General features: G+C 43.5%; 1 protein-coding gene across 9 annotated transcripts in view; it reads right to left on the reverse strand.

Annotated features, from left to right (window-relative positions):
* LOC147246705 (ryanodine receptor 3) overlaps positions 1-20008 on the reverse strand; it is a 98497-nt gene that overhangs the window by 15651 nt on the left and 62838 nt on the right. For 5 of the 9 annotated variants that reach the window (XM_086183415.1, XM_086183414.1, XM_086183413.1 and 2 more), the window contains 37 exons: positions 18021-18294; positions 17753-17867; positions 17358-17490; positions 16551-16654; positions 16279-16414; positions 15985-16171; positions 15705-15813; positions 15490-15610; positions 14822-14991; positions 13633-13853; positions 13331-13421; positions 12579-12719; positions 11832-11995; positions 11654-11732; positions 11120-11209; positions 10885-11031; positions 10651-10713; positions 10464-10539; positions 10152-10275; positions 9944-10059; positions 9779-9846; positions 9567-9688; positions 9055-9104; positions 8199-8259; positions 7121-7359; positions 6214-6295; positions 5985-6115; positions 5576-5899; positions 4962-5202; positions 4795-4882; positions 4625-4717; positions 4012-4026; positions 2763-2933; positions 2610-2669; positions 2391-2525; positions 1770-1882; positions 195-291 (listed from right to left, as the gene is read on the reverse strand). In XM_086183415.1, the coding sequence (XP_086039541.1) occupies positions 195-291; positions 1770-1882; positions 2391-2525; positions 2610-2669; positions 2763-2933; positions 4012-4026; positions 4625-4717; positions 4795-4882; positions 4962-5202; positions 5576-5899; positions 5985-6115; positions 6214-6295; positions 7121-7359; positions 8199-8259; positions 9055-9104; positions 9567-9688; positions 9779-9846; positions 9944-10059; positions 10152-10275; positions 10464-10539; positions 10651-10713; positions 10885-11031; positions 11120-11209; positions 11654-11732; positions 11832-11995; positions 12579-12719; positions 13331-13421; positions 13633-13853; positions 14822-14991; positions 15490-15610; positions 15705-15813; positions 15985-16171; positions 16279-16414; positions 16551-16654; positions 17358-17490; positions 17753-17867; positions 18021-18294 (4751 nt within the window). The remainder of the gene's footprint in view (positions 1-194; positions 292-1769; positions 1883-2390; positions 2526-2609; positions 2670-2762; positions 2934-4011; positions 4027-4624; positions 4718-4794; positions 4883-4961; positions 5203-5575; positions 5900-5984; positions 6116-6213; positions 6296-7120; positions 7360-8198; positions 8260-9054; positions 9105-9566; positions 9689-9778; positions 9847-9943; positions 10060-10151; positions 10276-10463; positions 10540-10650; positions 10714-10884; positions 11032-11119; positions 11210-11653; positions 11733-11831; positions 11996-12578; positions 12720-13330; positions 13422-13632; positions 13854-14821; positions 14992-15489; positions 15611-15704; positions 15814-15984; positions 16172-16278; positions 16415-16550; positions 16655-17357; positions 17491-17752; positions 17868-18020; positions 18295-20008) is intronic. The other 4 variants (XM_086183418.1, XM_086183417.1, XM_086183419.1 and 1 more) reach the window with 1 other exon arrangement.

The raw sequence follows: 20008 nt of genomic DNA on the forward strand, positions 1-20008 counted from the left end.
CTGGCTCTGACATCGTGTGATGTCATGCGTGCTAAAAACGGGCACCTAGCTGACACGTCAACAACACTGTGAATGACCCGGTGGAATTATGGTAGGCGCGGAACGCTTTCAAGCACTTTAAACAATGCAAGAAGAGAGTGGCGGAGCGAGACTCAGCTCCCCCACAGCACGTGGGCACCAACATGAGTACTTACTGCAAGGTCCTGTACTAGCTTCTCCTCAAAGGAGTACTCCTCTGTTTCTATCCATATTCTCTGATAGGCCAGGAGGAAGAGGTTAATAGAGCGATGCCTAGGGAGGGGTGAGAGGAGAGTCGCTTGGGTTAGATCAAAGCAGAGCAAAGAAGGGTGGCAGGCCCTTAAGGGGAGGTACTGGTTAGTTAAGGGTAATGGCACATCCAAGTGGTCACTGCAGAGGGACGTTTCACAGCAGATACTCCAAAGGCACTCCACCAGACTTTTATTCTTATCTCAATCCTTTTCATCATTGTCCTCAGAGCCAAACAAGAAGATGGATACCCCTCTGTCCTTCATGCCTGGATTAGGGAAATGGGACCTACAGAAACTCACTGACAGCTAGTTAGCTTTGAGCTGCTGCTCCTAATCAGGAAAGTAGTTCTGGCTAAGTACCTGATTCCTAAATTACAATGTTTCTTAATTTTAAGTTGTTATTTCATAGTGAATGTTATTCTCAACCCTACGTCTATTAATGCAGGCAAAGACTGATTTGGAAAGAGTTATGCTACATGGCCCATTTACTCTCATTCATTGCACGAAGCTAACTAGTGATCAGCTGATCTGTAGCGCTCAGCTCTCTAATACACACAGGGCAGAGGAGGGTAGCTTAACTTCTTGTTTGACTCTGAGGAGGTTGACAAATAAGAATATTTCCCAAAAAGTGTTCCCTTAGGCAGGACTTTTTCTCACTGCTTGATGTCTTAGTGCCTTACTGTCTGTTGGAGCAACAGATGGACAGGTGGAAAAACCAGTAGGAATATCTGAATGGAGGTTACGATTAATGCCTGGAGGAAAGCAAGAGGGGTATTCATAGCAACATTGGTCAACGCTACATTACCGTCAGCATGGAGAGCAGACTGTCATAGTCTGAGTTCTCATGCATTATCTCCAGCCAAATATGTCGGTAGGCATTCAGGAAGTAATTATTATTTATGTGCCTGAGGGTGTGACATCAAGGAGAGAACAGAGATTTAGACTAGAGTGACAAAAGGAAAAGAAAGATGACATCCCTTAAAGTTAAATCTGCTAATCCAGAGGGAAAAAAAACTTACCATTGTGCCTGCATTGGAAATAGAGTCTAATAATTATTAGCAGTGCTGGAACATATTTCACTGTCAACAACTGTGAATAGATGGGACATGCTGTGAGGCAGGCAGGCTGTATTGTTTGAGCACATATTGAAGATGGACACCCTCCTGGTTGGGCCTCATAATTGTTTTCCTCCCTACTGTAGCGCTCTTCCTGTAATTAAGTTACAGAGCAGCAGGGCATGAAATTGCTAGTGTCCCCTTTTTTCTATTCCTTGAAAACATCTGCGAGCCAGACATTTGTCCTACAAATTGAAGAAGGGAGGCTGTGCATTAACGGAGGGCCAGAGCTCAGGAAGAGAAAAATGAGAGTCAGAAAGAAGAAGGAAAAAACATGTGCGCGATTCTACAAGGAACCACAGCGAGCTCCCTGTGTCATATCAGATTCATGATTATAAGGCTGATAATCCTAATCTGTGAAGGTCTGCAAGTATAACAGTCGTACCTTGGCAGATTATAAAGTGGAGCCATTCGGAAGCAAGCAACAACAGCTCGCTTCCTCTGCTTGGACAGCAGCTTCTGCCACACACATTTCTTGGATCTCAGTGGCTGCTCCACCTAATGAAGGTAAAACATGTCAGCATGTGATTGTCAAACGGGAAACTCAAAGATTTTTTGGTGTGTGTCAAAGTGGAGGGGAAGACCTGCCTGAAAATGGTGAAAATGTGCTGTCGGGGATGACTGCAGTTTAGGTTTTGTCACCAGTGTTTGTATGATAAGATTCTCTCTATGTTTGGTGACTGTAGCAAGCCAAGTGTGTAGATAGTTCTGATAGTATGCAGGAAAAATATGGCTTTCATGTGCAAAGCTGAATGGATCAGAAAGTTAATAAATAACCACAGCCAATATAAAAGAAAGGGTCGACATGGAGACGCCTTTGGCAGAGAAAAAAATGGCACGTAGAGATATTAACGTGAAAACCATCATCATATTTTAGGTTAAATAAGCTGTGTGTTTGGTGCACTTCCAGCCTCAGTTTCCCTGCATGTCTTTTCCTGCATAATTTATTATTTTATTCACAGCAGCATTCAGCTATAAATGTGGTGAAAATGTGTCAAAGTTGGACCTGCTCCAGGTTGAAGACAGCAGCAGAGATCCTCTGAATGCGGTCCACCACCCTCTCTGGGTCTGGAGGCCCGTCGCTCCTCATGACTATGTCCTTGTAGAGGTTCAGCTGCCACCTCACCGCAGGGTCCTCGGACTGGTGTTCCACAGAAGGATGTCAGTCACACATCGACACTGTTGGATCCGTGTGAGACACTTCATTTCATTTAGAAGTACTTGCCTTTTCACGGAGGTGAAGATTCTGCCAAATGTGATCTTTGACCTCATCATCTGTGTCTTTCTGTTGAAGAATAATAAAAACAAGCAACAAGACACAAAATATTAAGATTTTTCAAGTGTAGCAAGGATGAGCGGATTTGAATTTTAGTCTGACCAGGAGATAGCGGGTCTTGGCCAGGGAGATGAGCTCCTGGTCCCCTGGCGTACACATGTTGAGGCCGATAGGCAGCATCTTCTTCAGAGCAGCAACAATCAATGACGTCTGGATGGAGTAGAACTCACCACGCCGTTTCTTGTGTTTCCTTTCCTGATCTTGTCCTCCAGACTGGAAATAAACTTGATATTAATCTCAGACGATAAACGATGGAAGTGAAAGAAGCTCCACCTACTTCATAAGAGGGTCATCTAAAGTAACACAGAAAAAAAACACTAATTCTTCTTATTTGCCAAGATTAATATTTAATTTTGGCATATGTTCAGTACTCTTGTTATAGAAAACTGCCCCACTGTGTCTGTAAATGGAAAGATGTATCATGTCTGATGAATGTTTCAATTATACGGGGGATGCTTCGATGTTGTGCTGGACCTTTCTAGAGGTTTTGAGCAGCAAATGCATAAGTTTGTGGGGATATTCAACCTGGAAATGACACTTTGTTTTGGGTGGTAAAGAAATGTGTGTTTCAGCTCCATTTACTAAGATCCAGTAGCATCTATGCTGATACGTACAGGTCTGGAGAAATCTCCCAAGCCTTCATGATTATTTGTATAGAGCTTGCAGTTGCATACATCCACTCGATCAATTTTGGGCATCCCATTTTGGATTTGAGCCCACAGCCAGAGGCCTCAGGGTGGAAATTAACTAATGCTGTTTTCTGTTATGATGCATTCATCCCTGTGACCAGACTAAATCCGTGTCTCTGAAGCTCGTGGAAGTCTCACACCTTAGCTGAAAAGCAGAACTAGCATGCTGCCTCTGCTAGAGAAACAAGATGTTACAAGTAAAACTGCACGACTGAGCCAAACTGGGGCAGCAGGCTCAGTGAAAACACACATACTAATACATACAAACACTGACACAGCTTATCAAACACTGACTATAACATGTATAAACAGCTAAAGGTAACTACTGGTCAACCACACCAGGATACCACAACAATCCATCGACAGGAAAACACTCCAATGGCACGTGATCACATGAATGGGCTGGTCTTCATTACTTCACATGAGAGCTATGAGGCGATGAAGAAAGCTACCATGTCACACATGGGGATGAATGGAGCAAAGGCCACAACTTATTAGAACATAGAGCTATACTATAGACTTATATAGCACGGCGGCACATGCTATTGGCTGGTGAGCCAATAAGCTGGCAAGTAAACAGCTCATGCACTGCGTCACTCTACCTTTTCCTTAAAGGACTGTATGAGACAGAGAGAGGAAGAGAGAGACAGAGAGACAGAGAGAGACAGAGAGAGAGAGAGAGAGAGAGACAGAGACAGATAGAAGACAAGGATGAAATAGTAACTCATGGAGGCACGTGGTCCTCACATGCACATGAAGGAACAGCAATGAAACTCATTCCTTAGCCTTTAAACAAGCAAAGAAGGCAGAAAGAAAAAAAAAAGTGTTAATACCCTTTTTATACAGTCGAGAGTGAAAATATGAAGAGATATTTCTTCTGAGGGATGAATGTTAGTTTCAGTCGCACAAACCCACATTTGTACACATTGTCATCAGTCCTTTTTGTTGCAGTGACGTTATTAGGTTCCTAACTCCTTTTGATCCAAGGAAGCTTCCATCAAAGACATTTTGGGCATTTTACATGTTAAAAGCATTTTAACACATGTACAGAATTTGTACATATCAACATGGCAGAGAATGTTAACATGTAAAATGCTCATCATAGTGACCTACTTCTTATTTTTGGACCTGTATCAAACATAAACCAGAAACACTATGATCTGACGCAGGCTGGTGTTAATCCGCTGCCTAGATAAGTAATCAAATTGAACCCACCTTCGACATCTTGGTTTTACTATCTCCAGTCAAGAAGGACAGGTTGTTGATTTCATTCTGGACCACAAAGTTCTGTTCTTCTCTTTTGAAATTCTGCAGACAGAAACGTGCTGGATGAGCTCGGTCCGTCAACGGTTGAATCTAATCTTTAACGTGATCAGAGAACTTACGTGGGACTTGCACCAGAGGATAAAAATCTCAGCAACCATTTTAAAGAGCTCATTTGAATCTGCATCAGGTTCTTTCAGCCACCTGGACCTGCAGCACAGAAAGGTTGTACTTTCTTTCCTTCTCTGCCAACATCACAACTCCATCATCCATTAGACAGCGAGCTCACCTGTTGTTGTCCACATAGCGGATGAGCATGGGGTAGAAGGCGTAAAGGTCCCTGCAGAGGACAGCAAACTCATCCAGGATGAGAAGCTCGGCCTCCTGGGTGTCTCCTTTATTGTCGGCCTTCAGCAGCTCCTCCTCAGCCACAACCTTCACAGTCTTCTTCTTCAGCTTCTCCAGCGTCGGCAGAAAGTGGCTCTTCAGCAGGTCAGCGCGGGCCTTGCTGATGATGGGTTGCACGTACACTTAGAACAGAAACAGCGACATCTTATTACAGCTGCTCAATTTAATATACAGTATTCTTTATATAGTACATGTTTTTACCTTTGAAATATATATATGGTTATTTTATCTGTCAGTCAGTATTATTACAAGACTTAACTTAAGTCATCCAGCCACTTTATATAAATCTTGTTGTGGAGCAATTTAGAGCAGATTCAGACAAACAGATTTCTTTCCTTTTCTACTGCTGATACGAGCTGAAATTGTTAAAAAAAATTGAAAAAAGTTTATTTAGGAAACCAAAATTGGACTGTGCTCTTAATTGCACAGTGCGATTGACCTAACTCTAAAATGGTCCTGAGGGAGTTGATGTATTATTGAGCTGCATCGGCCCACCTGCAATCCTCTTCATCCACGAGGCCTCGTCGATGCCCAGGTTGTTGTTGAGGATCTTCAGGATGTTGCCCAGGATCAGGCTGAGGTGTTCAGAGGTGACGGTGGTGCAGCAGATGCTGCCCCCGCTGGCTGGCTGGTTCTCAGGCCCCCTCTCCCACCAGTAGGACAGATAGTTACAAAGCATGGGCAGGACCACCTCGATCACATGGGGCATCTCTGTGTAACGTGCTCCAGACTCGGCCATGTCATTGATGTCCTTTATCAGGCCGTCCAGGCGAGGCATTCCAGGACACATCTGTTCAACGCAGTCTGGTATGCCAAGGACTGAGGACACCACAGAGGATGAATATGCAATTATGTCATTTAGTAATGTCTGTTCATGGTCAATTGACAATTATGTAAAACTTACTGGCTCGGTCTCTGGTATTTTTGGTGTTAAAGACGGAGCAGGGGTTGTACATGTTGAGCAGCGGCTCCAGGAAAGCTACCGGCATGGCCCCAGCCAGGGTGGCCAGACACTGACCAAGAGCTGGCAGCTGTCTGAGGGTCAGAACAGAGAGGAGAGAGGGTGACATCTGCATGGAACACTAGCAGGTCCCCGAAGCATCGAAAATTTAGCACCACTGAAGCCAAGATACCTTTCTACATAGATGTTCTTCCCAGTGCCCAGCGCATAGAGGCTGGTCAGGATGCGGTAGCAGGACACTTGGACATCATCCACTTTGAAAAATAAAATAAAGAGAAAAGGAAATCAAAGCTTGAACTGTCTCACCATTACAATTTTCCTTTTAAGAACTGTACTTAACGATTGGGTGTCTTGGGCTCACAAGGACTTATTAATCCACCACTACATCGCTTCTTTGTGAGTCCAGAATTCAAAAAGAGCCTGCCATGTACATTAGCTTGAAGCTAATGAGACTGACAGTTCACAACAGCAAAACAGTCCACAAACGTATCATCTTCTATATCTAATCAAATTCTCACTAATCGATTAACTTTGATTTCAGCTGAATTGAAATTATCATACATTTTATAATTTGTCTGATTTAAGCTCAAATCAAAGTGTTTGTGGATGTCTGAGCATGCGGCTGGATATAGCATACGAGCACTGGAGCAGAAGCTGCTCCTGTGAATTTGTAAAATGATGTTTTTGAAAAGTTTTGCTGTTGTTTTTAGTTGTCAGCCTCATTAGCGTCAAGCTAAACAAACACGGCTGGCTCCTTCTGCATTCTGGAGTTATAAAGAAGTGATGCTGCAGGGGAGAAATATTTGTGAGCAATTTGTGTGTACTTGAAAGGCAAATCACACTTTTTGGGTAAAGTATTGCTTTAACACCGTTATATCAAGAGAGTCAAAATCACATGCCTCATCGTATTTGTCAGTGAAAAACATGATGTTTATATATGAGGGTCATTTAGTGACACTACGATCGTGATGTCAGGACATAAGAGGCATGTCAGTGCTCTATAATTGACTCGGCACAGACTCCAGTTTTGTAGCAGCCAGTCGAACATGTTTGATCAGGTCTGTGCCGTCAGGACTCACAAAGCAGGTCGACGCCGAAGTGGTGCTGAGTGATGTGTTCAAACAGAGCAGTTAGGATGGGGAGCAGCGCAACTGTGGTGTAGTTGATATTCTGCGACACCCCTTTCATCTGCGAGCGCGAGTGAGTGAACTTCCCCAGCTTTAAGTTCTCAAAAGTCTTCTCCAGGTCCTCTGCAGCATTCTCAAAGAAAGTCCTCAGCCCCACCCTCACTAACTCTGAGCCTGACTTCATCACCGTCCTGTTGGAGTGAAAGAGAGTGTGATATACAATTGGAAAGAAGTATCTTACGCAAGGGCAGGGCAGTAAAAAAACCTCTGGAGACCCCTTGTATGCAGAGAACAGCACGGTTTAGCCACAACAAGACACGCTCACCTATACAATGACTTCATTTTCACAGTCTGAAAGGTTCAGCCATAAAATATGTGCATCAATCTGACTGCCTCCACGCTGAAACATGAGTGATTTTTCTATTGAAGTGGATGTATATTTAAATCCAAGGTGACTTTGCTGATGTTGGAGCATAGAAATACTGTATGGAAAGCATCAATATGATTAGTCTCTCCAGAGTCTCTACTTTATAACATGACTAGACGAATAACTCACTGTTAAGCTTTGATGTGTCCCAACAGGAAGGAGAAATGAAACACAGTCTTTACAAACACTTGCTGATTTAGCTTCATTATGTATGTGTGAGCTGCATTAACAAACAGGACATTGTCTCTGAAGAACATTCGAAGCCTTGGGCATCATGTGCTGCGTGAAATCTATTTGCTTATTTAAATGCCACAGGATGCTCTTTGTTAATGCCAGTGCCTCCCATGAGACACTCGATTAATAACATTTGAAAAGAGCATTTTTACAACAAGAATGATTCAAGTGATGGTGCTGCACCGTCGAGATGTGTAGTCACAGCCTCACAATAGAAGTGATAACTGTTGTGACTTAATTTGAGTATTAGGGCTCATCCCAATTTTTGAGGAGAAAACGATTGAGAGGGACGACAAACTACCTGAACCGTTCCAATATACAGCAAGAACACTGTGGCCAGTGCCCCTGCCAGTTTTTATTTGTACCCACCTGGTATCCAGAGTATGCGCCAGGATATGCAGACAGCTCACCATGGTGGTGGAGTCACTCCCTACAAGACACCACACGTGCAAAAACAATCACTGTCATGTGACTGTCCACAGTCCAACAAAGCGCAAGGACCTAGACTGAGCCTCTGACGGCAGCAATGAGCTCATAGCAATGTAATGTAGCAGCTTCCCATCAACTATGTTTAGGCTTGGTTAGATGTGGTGAAGGTCTTGCGATGAGAATGAATTTCACCATTCAGAGGCCACAGAGAAAAGAATTACTAGAACTAGGGGGCACTCGGGGAGCTCACACCTCCGCCAAGGCAATACTATGTAGTCAGATCCAGGTTCCAGATCAAAAATCCAACATCTAATAACTGTTCCTCAACCTAAGTTCTATCATCCCACCAAATGTCATTGAAATCTATTCAAAACACTTTGAGTTATCCTGCTCAAAGACAAATGCTGATTACCTTTTTGGTAACTTTTCAAATTTTCACTAAATATAAATAAAAGTTACCTTCCATAAAGAGTATAGCATTTGTTAGACATATATAATGATTACACATACAATTATGTAAGAAGCAAAAACAGAAGAAAAATTGAAAATATGTAGTTGCAAAATATATATTCTCAATATTCTTAGTTTCAAAAGTTTTTTATGTTTACATTTTTAGGAATGTGCGATGTATTCCTTTCAAAGAAGACACTACAAATCATAAGTAGAAAAGACAGACATGTAGTGCTGAAACGACAATCATTCATTCTCTCTCTCTCTCTCTCACACACACACACACACACACACACACACACACACACACACACACACACACACACACACACACTAATCAGCTTACCAAAGAGTGAAATCCTATGTCTGACAAGAGCTGCCAGTTTACAAAACAGGCTGGAGGTGTACAGGTTAGAAAAGGGAAGGAAGTAAGAGAGTTACAATGAGTTACCACTTGAAGGAAGATTAGAAATAAGAGATGAAGTGAAGAATTACAGCGGAAACAGCTTATGTTGATCCCAGCTCGACGGATCACCTCCATCACAGTGGTCAAAATGGGAGGGATGGAAATATTTCTATGCAAATATAGTTTATAAATAATATACGAAGGTGTATTATCATCCTGGGTCTCTCACAGGAGGAGAGGGTCAGGGTTACATCCTGAAGCTGTTTATCTGAAAGACATCAGTAGCGGTGGTTATACTGATGTTATGAATAATCAAATGTCAATAAAACATTAATCAGGATGAGAAAAAAAAACTGTTAATACAAATCAATCTGTCCCAGACAGACACGATCACAAGCGGTTTCCACTGTCACGCTATGATGCTGTGAATGGGTAAATGCTGCGATTGTGACCTGGTGACCATTTCCTTCTCCTTGTTGGAGGCGTAACCGCTGCTGCTCAGGTTCTTATTGGGTGAGGAGAGGAAGTAGAGCGAGTGATTCTTGAAGTATTGGTCGATGAGAGGGAGAAGAACCTAAAGGAGCACAGCAATGAATACAAATGAAATCAGTTTGTTGGAAATTACATTTAAAAGAGTTTTACTCACACTATATGTTGTTCTTACTTTGGCAAAGAACTTGATCTCTTGTTCGTGAGGTGACCTGTCTGTTTTGCCACTGGCAGCCATGGCCTCTGGATGGGGGACAGAAAAATGAATATTTTATATGAAATACAGTAGCATGACCTTGACTCATGTCTCATAGTCACATCCTGTGTGAGATTATCATACCCAAGTGAGCGATGAACTCCTGGGCTGAGTCGACATACTTGAGCAGCTTCTTCAGAAACTTATAAGCAAACCTTTTCTCCATGGAAGAGGAATCATGCTCCAAGTCCTTCAGACCTCTGCAACAAAATAAGAATGTAACACTACGTGATGTTCTGCTAAAACTTTATTGGCGTCAACAACTGTATCACAAAGTCCTACATGTGTTTACCTTGTGATGCTATAGCCGTTGATTTGCAGGAAGCGAAAGAGGTCCTGGGCCTTCTCCCGATCGCGGGCCTTCTCCTTTGCTGTCAGTGTGTCATAGGGCACCAACAGAGGGTGTGTGCCTCCTCCTGAAAGCACAATAAATTGTGATCAGCCACAGATGTCTACTGAGTGACAGGAACATGGTGACCTGGAAGCACCTCCCAGTTGAGCGAACGAAGACACCTTGCATCCAGCTACGCTTAAACAAACTCAGCCTCTTGCTTTTGCTTCTATGTGTAAACTGTTTGTCAGGTGCACGTCTTAACCAATTCACCTCTGCTCCCAAGGTCACTCTTTTTCTTCTTTGCCCAGATGTTATGGTTGTTTTCAGCCACCAGATCCACCATCCCCTTGAACCACAGACACAAAAGATAAACAGTAGATCTCAGCAGTTATTTCCATATTGTATTCAAAAAAAGTATTTGCATGATAAAAGACAATACAAATATGGAGTCACTCACTTGCAACTCTCTGGATAGAACCACATTGCTTGTATCTATTGGACTTGGATTGAAACCGTTTGCCTGTTCAGGGATGCAGATCAATTTAACATGAGATGCAGGTACAGGAGTACTTGAGTCTTTTGCAGCGTATTCATCTGTCTTGGTGCAACAGCAGTGAAGCACTCAGTGTTCAAACTCAAACAATTGTGTTCTAAGTAAAAAAATATTTATCTCTTCTTCTTTGTACTGTACCTGAGAGGTCTGAGAGACCTTTCGTGTTTTTTCAGTCTCCCGATGTTGAGACATACTCTCTCCATCTTTGGCCCTGTCGATGCTCCAGCCCATTGCCAGAATACTCTTCAGGGACTCCCTAATTGGCCATCTGTAAATCTCTTTCTCCTGAAGTGCAGGAAAAGAGAGGGTGAAAAAAATTACCGTCATGTGATCTCGCCAACACGCGTTCATCATCCTCTAAGTTGGTCTGTACCTTCTCGGTCAGGGCTTTGTAGGTCCTGAGCTGAGGGTGAGTCTTGGCCTTCTCATCCACACAGTCTCCATATTTCCACCCTAGCAGCACCTGAAGGACAAACATAGCGGATGAGCAAGGGTGAAAGCAATCTTCATTGTCCCCTGAGGCCATCATTCATCATTCGAATGCCTGGCAATGACATTATGTACATGTTACACATAATGGCGCTTCAGTTCTTGCTGCACTCAGCTGTTGTTACGTTTTGACAGATGCAACAATACATCCTCAGCAGTTGGCACAAAAGAGAGCACAGACCCTTTACACAGACGAAAGTGCAATTATTGTCAACGTGCCCAGAGTAATAAAACCCAGGCATCACCAAGGGGAACTATGCTGTGGTACTGGAAAAACATCAGTATATTGATCTGAATGAATATTTTCTGTTTGATGATCATATGTGCAGAGTTTCTTTAAGGAGTACCCTCTCCTTATCACTTATTTCACATCTAATACTGCTCACTTTTCCACCTATTTACAGGTGTTTGACCTTACCTTTTCTGCTGACCATTTCTCATGCGAATGCTCCGCATATTTGTTAGTAAAGTGCTCCAGTTTCTCTGGAAGAGCAATGCTGGAAAACATATGTCATGATTAATTAGTGGATTTACACGCATGCATGTTGATGGTCAACTTGGCGGTGCAGTTCTCATGCAGCTCCAATATGGCTTACTTTGCAGTATTGATGGGTCTGGGGTCAAAGTTGCCCTGAGCATCTACAGAAACAGGCTTCTCCACAGTGGTGCTAATGGAGGCATCCACATAGTCAGGTGGCAAAGCTCCAGCGATGGCACTCAGGCAAGGCATCGCCATCTTGAACAGCTCTGGCTCGTATTTCTGCACGGAAGGAGAAAGAAGCTAAATGCAAAATTTAAAGTGTACCCTTGGAATTCTGCAAATTCATATGACGAACTCAAGTGGCATGTTTATTTGTACGTTTAAGACGGAATTAAGATAAAGCTGTAACTGCTACTGCAATTAAAGGAACGGAGCAGGAGCCAGCAGAGGAGACTTTAATGAAGAATTATTCTAAGAGCTGAAGAACCAGCAACGCTAGAGGCTTTGGATCAATGATAGCTGTCCAGATATTGATGTCTTCACGCCGGCCCTCTGCACAGCCTCCTTCTTTTATGGGTGTACATTTAGAGCAATATGCTGAGTCCAGCCATCTGCATCACAGATAGACCTCAGGTTATATGCACCAAGATATCCCTCACATATATACACATTATTTGAGTGGAGAATTTCTGTTCTCAGGTGGTATTATGCTCACATGCTGCTGCACTCAAAACACTGACATTTTTGCAAAACAAATGTAAACGTCTCAATAGTGAAGCTGTTGAGTTCTTAAGATTCTGTTTGCATGTCAATGATGTGTTGACATCAGCTGATGTCTCAAGATTGGAAACAGATTCCTCACCCTCTGGGACAGAGAATCAAACACGCCCCAGAAGATTTTCTTGGTGAGCAGGAGTTCATCCTCTGATGCCGTGCCGTAGCTGCCCCAGCCCGACGGGAGGCAGTAGTACTTCCAGTTCTGCTCATAGTGGTTGGTTAGCAGCTGGAGCACAGAGATCGAAGGTGAAGACACATGAAGCTTGAAAGCACAAAATTTGGTTAACAGGATTGTTAAGTCAATCTCAGGTGAACAAATAACAACACACTGCTGCAGGCCATGCATGTTTCATCACAATGACATGTGTACAGTAATGTGTGTCAACTATTTCAAAGGCCAGTCACATTCTATTAAACTTCCTCTGTTTCCCCCTGTAGCCAGACAGATGGAGTGGAACAGTGAAGCCAACAAGCCTGTAATCACACAGTCCAATACTTCATCCCCTTGTGTTCCCTCCACTAGCTGCTCACTTCCTCTACACCACGAGCCTGTTAGAACTGTCTACATGTCAGTGTGAGAGGGAACACCTGTAATATTATTCTAAGGTGATGACCAGAGTAACCCTTGGTACCTTCCTGAGAAGCTGACAACCTGGACAAGTGAGTCTGATTTAACAGAAGTTTTGATTTATATGCCACTAAGGAAAGGACCTATAATGAGGCAGGAAAAAATGAGCAGCCAGAGGCATGCATGCAGGGAAAATGGCATAGACTCTAGAGACTGGAAATGACTTTTAAAAAAGTAAGGGTAAAAAAAGTGAGGAAAGTGTTGCCCACCCTGAGAGGCATCTTGCAGTAATCAGTCAGCAAGGGCACATCAAAGACGAGGCGGCGCAGCAGCTGCTGCAGCATAGAGGGACGAAGATGCCTGCAGAATACGGTGGCAGAGAGATAAGAGCGCTGCCCTGGGCTGCATTTAACCATGCCATCTTCTGACTGAGCATTTCTGTCACACTGACTTAGGAGGATATTTAGAAGGCTTTCAGCAGGAGCAGAATTCTTTAGAAAGCAGATAAAACGTACACTTGATCTCTTTTCCTGTAAGCTGAGATAAATGATATGTTTTATGTGCTTCTCACTTGCAGACAGACAGCAGACACTCCTCGATGGCATCTCTCTGGGCTTTGGTGAGAGAACGACCCTTGGAGAGACGGTAGATGGTGTGCAGAGTGGAGTCGATGAGCGTGGCATAGTGTTCGGTTCCAGCGAAGAGGGGGGCACATCGGGTGAGGAGGGGAAGCATGGCTGAGCCGATGTAGCGGTTCATGGCCAGTGCTGTCTCAGTGGTACACAGACCCTCCTGTCGAGAGAGAGAGAGAGAGGGTAACACCCATGTCATGTGTGTTGTGGCTGATGTTGCTGTGTAATCTGAGCTTCTCTTTAGCAACATCTCAGTGTCTACCGGAGCTTTCTGACTAACACCAAGATTTTGTTGACATACCCCATTTTCAGTCAAATACGGGCTCATACTACCTCATGAGGACATATATTCCGCCAGCATAATAGATTAATCTTATATCATGACCAAATCAGCATAGATTTAGATAGAATAAATGCTGTATTTGTTGTAAATTGTGTAAGCTAGCTCCAAATGTCATGCCCGAGCATCAACCACATTAGCATTAAATCTGAAGTATCCCACCAGATGAGAAACACTAGACATCATAAACCAAGTGTAACTCCCTGTAACTTCTGAGTGAAGAACAAACAATAGTCTTGTAAGGTCAAGCACTTAAGCGTTCTAAGCTAACACAAGAAGAAACACAACCACAAACAGATATCAGATCGTCACACCTGCTGCCTAGATTAAATTAGCATCGAGTGTTTGTCAGTGTGACGGCGCTGTGTTTTACCAGATGTCAGACACGATAGCTGTGGTTTGAGTGATGTTCCTAGCTGCTGGCACATTAACACTGGTTACTGAAGCAGACAGAGGCCAAAGGCACTGCCGGACTACAAGTACAGTCAAAGATATTACAGTTTTTAGCAACTACGCTCCTTGCTATTTGGACATGGACTCAAACTAATTGTGGCATTGAACTCAGCACAGACTGTGAACAGCCGACTCCTCACAGCCTTTGTTTCAGTTTAGCTTAAAGAATGCAAAAATCAGTAAACTTCGGTCAGCTTTTAGTTTAACATTTTATTTGTCTGCTTAAAAGTCACAAACATGTAAATGAACACAACTAATTACGTTAATTACTAGCAGAACCTAAAAACTATATTTTATGTTAAAGAGGTTGCTTATTCTGCCTTGTTGCAACCCACCGTGTCTAGAGAGGTGGCTGCCCTCAGGTCAGACAGGAAGCCGACTTCAAGAAGGTGGAGCAGGAAGCTCTGATCCTCAATACCATAGACCCTGTCAAGAAACAGCACCATGGGGGCCTTGTGGTCTGGACAGAAGCTGGCTGACATGTCTGGTTCTGTCACTGAACCATCTGAGAGAGATTGAGACAAAGAAAGGAAGATGCGATGTGTTTATTACAGAATTCTGTCCCGCAGCAGATAATGGCAAGTCTTGTCTGATTAGGGTTGTAATGTGTATTCATTGGACAGAATGTGGGGGAAGAGTTTTCTGGTGCTGGAGCCACAGATCGTTGTCTTTAGTCTTGGCCTGCAGACAGAGCGTGTGTGTCAGTGCTCACAGCAGCAAATTCAAGAGACGGGTCTTGCCATGCTTATGCAGATCAATCAATAGAGCAAGACAGCTCAGTACAGAAATGATCTGGCTTACTCAGAGCTATGGGAGTGTGCAGTAAAGCGTTGTGCTGATTAAAAAGGCATGAGCGGTGAAATGAGATCAATAAGCTTCTGCCTTGCTCTAAATGTGCAGAGTTTTGTAACCATTATACTTGGTGGTGAGCGAGACATCCTGGTGTGATATGTAAATGAACAGAGCGTGTCCTCTGATGAATGTCTGAAGGTGAACTTGGTACCTTTGTTGATGATGGGCATTTTGAGCGGTATGCTGATAATTCCCACGAGGTCCTCAGTCGGCACCAGAGAGCGCAAAATGGCACGGATGCGTAAAGCTTCACCTTTCCCCTTGTTGATAAGCTGAAGAAGGAAAAGTCAGAATTACAATTAAAAGCTTAGACAACAAAAACTACAAGTTTTGTTGTTGTTTTTTTTTCCCCCCCAGCATACGTACATGCATCTCTGGGGCACACCGTCCCAGCAGGTCGATGAGGGCAGAGTAGAAAGACATGATGGCATTGCCCATGTGAACAACCTCCTCCTCATCGTCACCATCAGCAGACCTAACAGCAGAAATATCAAAAAGTTGGGAATGAACTGAAACAGAAGAAAATCCCTAAAGGGCAAATATAGAAGGGGTAGTTATTCTATCAGGGAGAAGGGATGAGCAGCTTATGTAAAGGATAAGTCCTCAGCATTGATTTGATAAGCTTTACTTGATCTTTATGACTTACACGTCAGAGCTAACTCCCTGGACGGAGCCTGGCAGATCCAAAGCAGGCGTCTCAGAGATCTTGATGGCTTCCTTCATGGCAGCCAGTAGGCCGTTCCCACCCTCACCCCTCAGGGCAGGTCCAAAACATTCAGGACGACGAATGAGTAGCTTGACCACAACGCTAGAGTTCTCCTCCACACTCTCACCTAGAACAGAAATAAAACTTCGAGTTTGGGTTTCTGATTTTCCAAGAATCTGAAAAATGTTTCCGCATGTTTATACAGAGGAACTATTCAGGAGGACAGAATCATACCATTAACAAAGACTGCAAACCGGAGGAAGGAGAGGTAGCGCTCTCCTTCAATGGGGTTCCATCCGATGTCTGGGTAACCTTTAGCCAGCAGCATGGGACAACTCTGGAGACCACAGCCTGCAAGGTAGGTGACCACCTACAGATAGAACTTCAGTTATACTGTCGCCCAGGCAGTGCTTATGCAGGAATAGTTAGATGTCCAAATTCACTTAAATCAAGCATGTATAAAATATAGTAATTTAACAAAAGATACCACAAGGACCAAGTCCCACCTTGTCCAAGTCAGGTTCTTCCAGTGCCAGAGCCAGACCATTGTTGTCCATGACTGAGGAAGCAGCCACATCTAGAGGAGTGGAACCTCTCATTGCAGGTGAAGCTACAATAAAAAAATCACACACATACACACACACACACACACACACACACACACATCAAAATCTTGTTCTGATGTGTCTTAGTTTTTTTCCTAAAGAATTAACTTGTGTCTGGGGCCACACTTCTCAAAAGTTTTGCCAGAAACTTCAGTGTTTTGTTCTTGAGTCTGTTGAATATGACCTGCAGCAAACAGCAGGGGGTAGTGTTTTCACTGGAAATCTCATCAGCAATTAATTGGCCAACATGTTTTTTGAGGATTGCTTTGTGCAGCACTACACATGCATACAGTTCCTGTAATCTTTCACTGAGATCTTGCATGATTTTTTTTTAACAGTTTCAATTATTGAAAGTAATGATTTAATTTTCAATCATATCTCTCCCCCCAGCAGGGTGCTCACTGAGACATCACCATCTTCTAAAAGAATAGTAGATAAGTTGCTGTCTTTGCTGTAAGATTCCCAGCATGCCACGCGCGCACACACACACACTTGTCGGGCTAATATACAGGAGCTCAGAGTTGCAGCGCTTCAGCCTGTGAATCAGAAATTTCAAAAAGTGATGCGGGGTCTGGAAAGACTCTTATCCAGTCTGTTAATTCCGGATGGAGCAATGGAGTATTCCAGCATCATCAGCCTGCTCTGTGAACAGCTAGAAAGAGGAGAGGCTAAACTGGCACACAGAGAGGAGGGCAGGGCAGTACCCACCAAGGCCCACGCTACTGTTCTCCAGCAGGTAACTGAGGTGGTCAAACATGGCTTTCTGGTTCTGCCGACTGATCCGGCAGAAGTAGCACAGGAAACGACAGCAGCTGGCCACCATCTTGGGGAAGGCGATCTCCTGTGTGGAAGCACACACAAGCTAGCATGATTCAACAGCTGTGTCCTGGTTGTATTTAATTTAATGCAAGACAAATGCAGGAAAGTCCAGGTGTGTGTGAAAGCCACGTATATGTATTAACAGTGGAGACCATCTTTACAACAAGACATTGCTAAAAAATTGTCCCCAAACAGCTTTATTCAGGGGTTATTATATCTATTGTAAAGACATTGTTAATCGCCTATGAAAGCAGAGATGAATATGAAGGTAGAAGATGTTAAACCTGTGATTTGTCCCCTCCAAGGACATTGACCATGACCTCCATGACAGTTTCGTGCATGCCCAGTATTCTCATGAGGTTGGGGTGCTGGTAGAAGACCTTGTTGTTCATGATGTCACTGGGTAGGACAACGCAGAATCAGACATGACACGAGTTGATGCGCACCAATACTAAAACACTTTTACAATGAAGAAAACTAGGCTATCGAGCTCAGAAAAATATGAATGAATTACATTTGAGGTGAAAGTTGATCCAAAGATTCAACACCTACCCCAGTCCATCAATCATGAGCTTCTCCTCCTCCTTTCCCATACGAACAGAGAGCAGAGATCTGATCTGACCAAGAGAGGCGAGGAGGTTGATGGTGTCCTGGACCGAGGCGGCGCTGATCGTGTAAGTCTTCCTCATGGCCCGCAGCAGCTCTCCAATGCTGTCATACTGCCTCCGCAGTAGGCTGAACATCTTACGGACCAGTTCTGGGTCCTGGATGTGACACTCCTGGGCCCAGCTGACCATGGTCTGGGAGATTAACTCCTTCAGATTGGCTGCAATGAAAATTTGGTTGGTATTAAATGGTTAGTGAATACATTAACCTCTTTTCTCGCAAAAGAAAAGTATTTTTTAAACACAGTACCCTTACCTCAATGAACTGAAATCACATCAAGACACACACACACATACACACACACACACACACACACACACACACACTTACACATGCACACACACATGCACACCCACCCAAAGAGAATGTCTCCACTTGACTGGGCACTACACAAGTCATCCTGCTCTACAAAAAAAGAAGAAAAAAAAAAGGCTGCACTCCAAAAAAACAAGTCAGTGATGCAAATAAAAGCTTGAGCAAAGAGAGACAGACAGTCCCATCACAGTCTTCCACGTGGTTTCAGTTGAGCTAAAATAACCGCACGCGAGTATCATCCACCCCTACGAGCTTCTGCTTCTAAAGAAGAGGAAATCAGCTGAGCAGCGTCAGAGTTTTTTCCTCTGTGCTGCTGAGAAGAAAAACACACACTCAGTGCTCATTCAGGAAGAGGCACATTTTCAACGGAGCGGAAAGGAAGCCCTATTATATACAGAATAAGGGAGGCCAAGTGGAAGATTGATAATAGTTCTGTACAGTACAATATTCCTCTTCTATGGTTATATATTTTGGACCAAATGCATGTGTTTTATAAAAAAGGTGTGTGTGTGTATGTGTGTGTGTGTGTGTGTGTGTGTGTGTGTGTGTGTGTAAGTACACGAAGAGAGCAAAATCAGTGAAACACTTCAGAGTCATAAGAGGTGAAGCCATTTAAACACGACTGATCTGCTTGAAAGTATCACAATTAGGCGATTGTGTTTTTATGGCCGCTGTGTGTGTGTGTGTTTGGTTGATTGAATCAAATAGTATCTGACAGCAGGCTGTCAATCATTGTAAGTGTGTGTGTTGTGTGTGACGGTCGCGGAGCCAGCGGAATGTCACAGTCAGCGGTAACCGACCTGAGAATTGTGTGGGTGTCAGAGAAAGGGCAGCTTGCTCCAAAATGAGAAGAAGCATTTCTCCCTCTGGGCCGAGATGCTTCACAACACCTGACTCTCATTCTGTCACACCGTCACACACACACACACACCCTCTCTCCTGCTCTGTCTGTCTCACTCTTGAATACACTCCTCAAGCATTTTCCACTCACTGCATCCCAACAGATAAATCAGTGCAACCCTCATGGATGCCAGAAGTTGTTCTGGTATGTGTGATCCCAAACATTCCCACTTCTTGCGCTCACAAAAATATTTCTTCGAGGCAAGTCAACGTGTATGATCATTGAGTCCTTCCATTCATCAGAGGAGGAAACCTACTTGCGTGCTCCTTTTAGTTAATTTCGATGAAAAATAGAGCAGCCCTTGTACCCTCAGGGTCTAGTGGAATAAATTATGTCTTCTTCATTCTCTTCTTCTTATGTAAGACCGCTTTGATTTACAAAATATACACCAATCAAACTACCACATGACGACTGAAATTAAAACAAAGCAAAAATGAACAAAAAACACAATTAAGTCTTTTTTTTGGGGGGGGGGGGGGCAACTAAAAATTCCAACCACTGGATAGACACCATTACATTCTCACATTGTCACGTATTTCTTGAGAATGAACAGAAAGTGTTGCCTCAAAATGTGGTCCTGATTTTTATGGAGTCCAAGTGATGAATTCTAAAGGCTTTGGCGATCCCTCAGCAGGCTGCCGCTCATGGTTTTGAGGAA

The sequence above is a fragment of the Aulostomus chinensis genome, chromosome 17 (assembly GCF_037954235.1).
Source record: "Aulostomus chinensis isolate RoL2024-O1b breed Wild chromosome 17, RoL_Achi_v1.0, whole genome shotgun sequence".
NCBI lineage: Eukaryota > Metazoa > Chordata > Actinopteri > Syngnathiformes > Aulostomidae > Aulostomus > Aulostomus chinensis.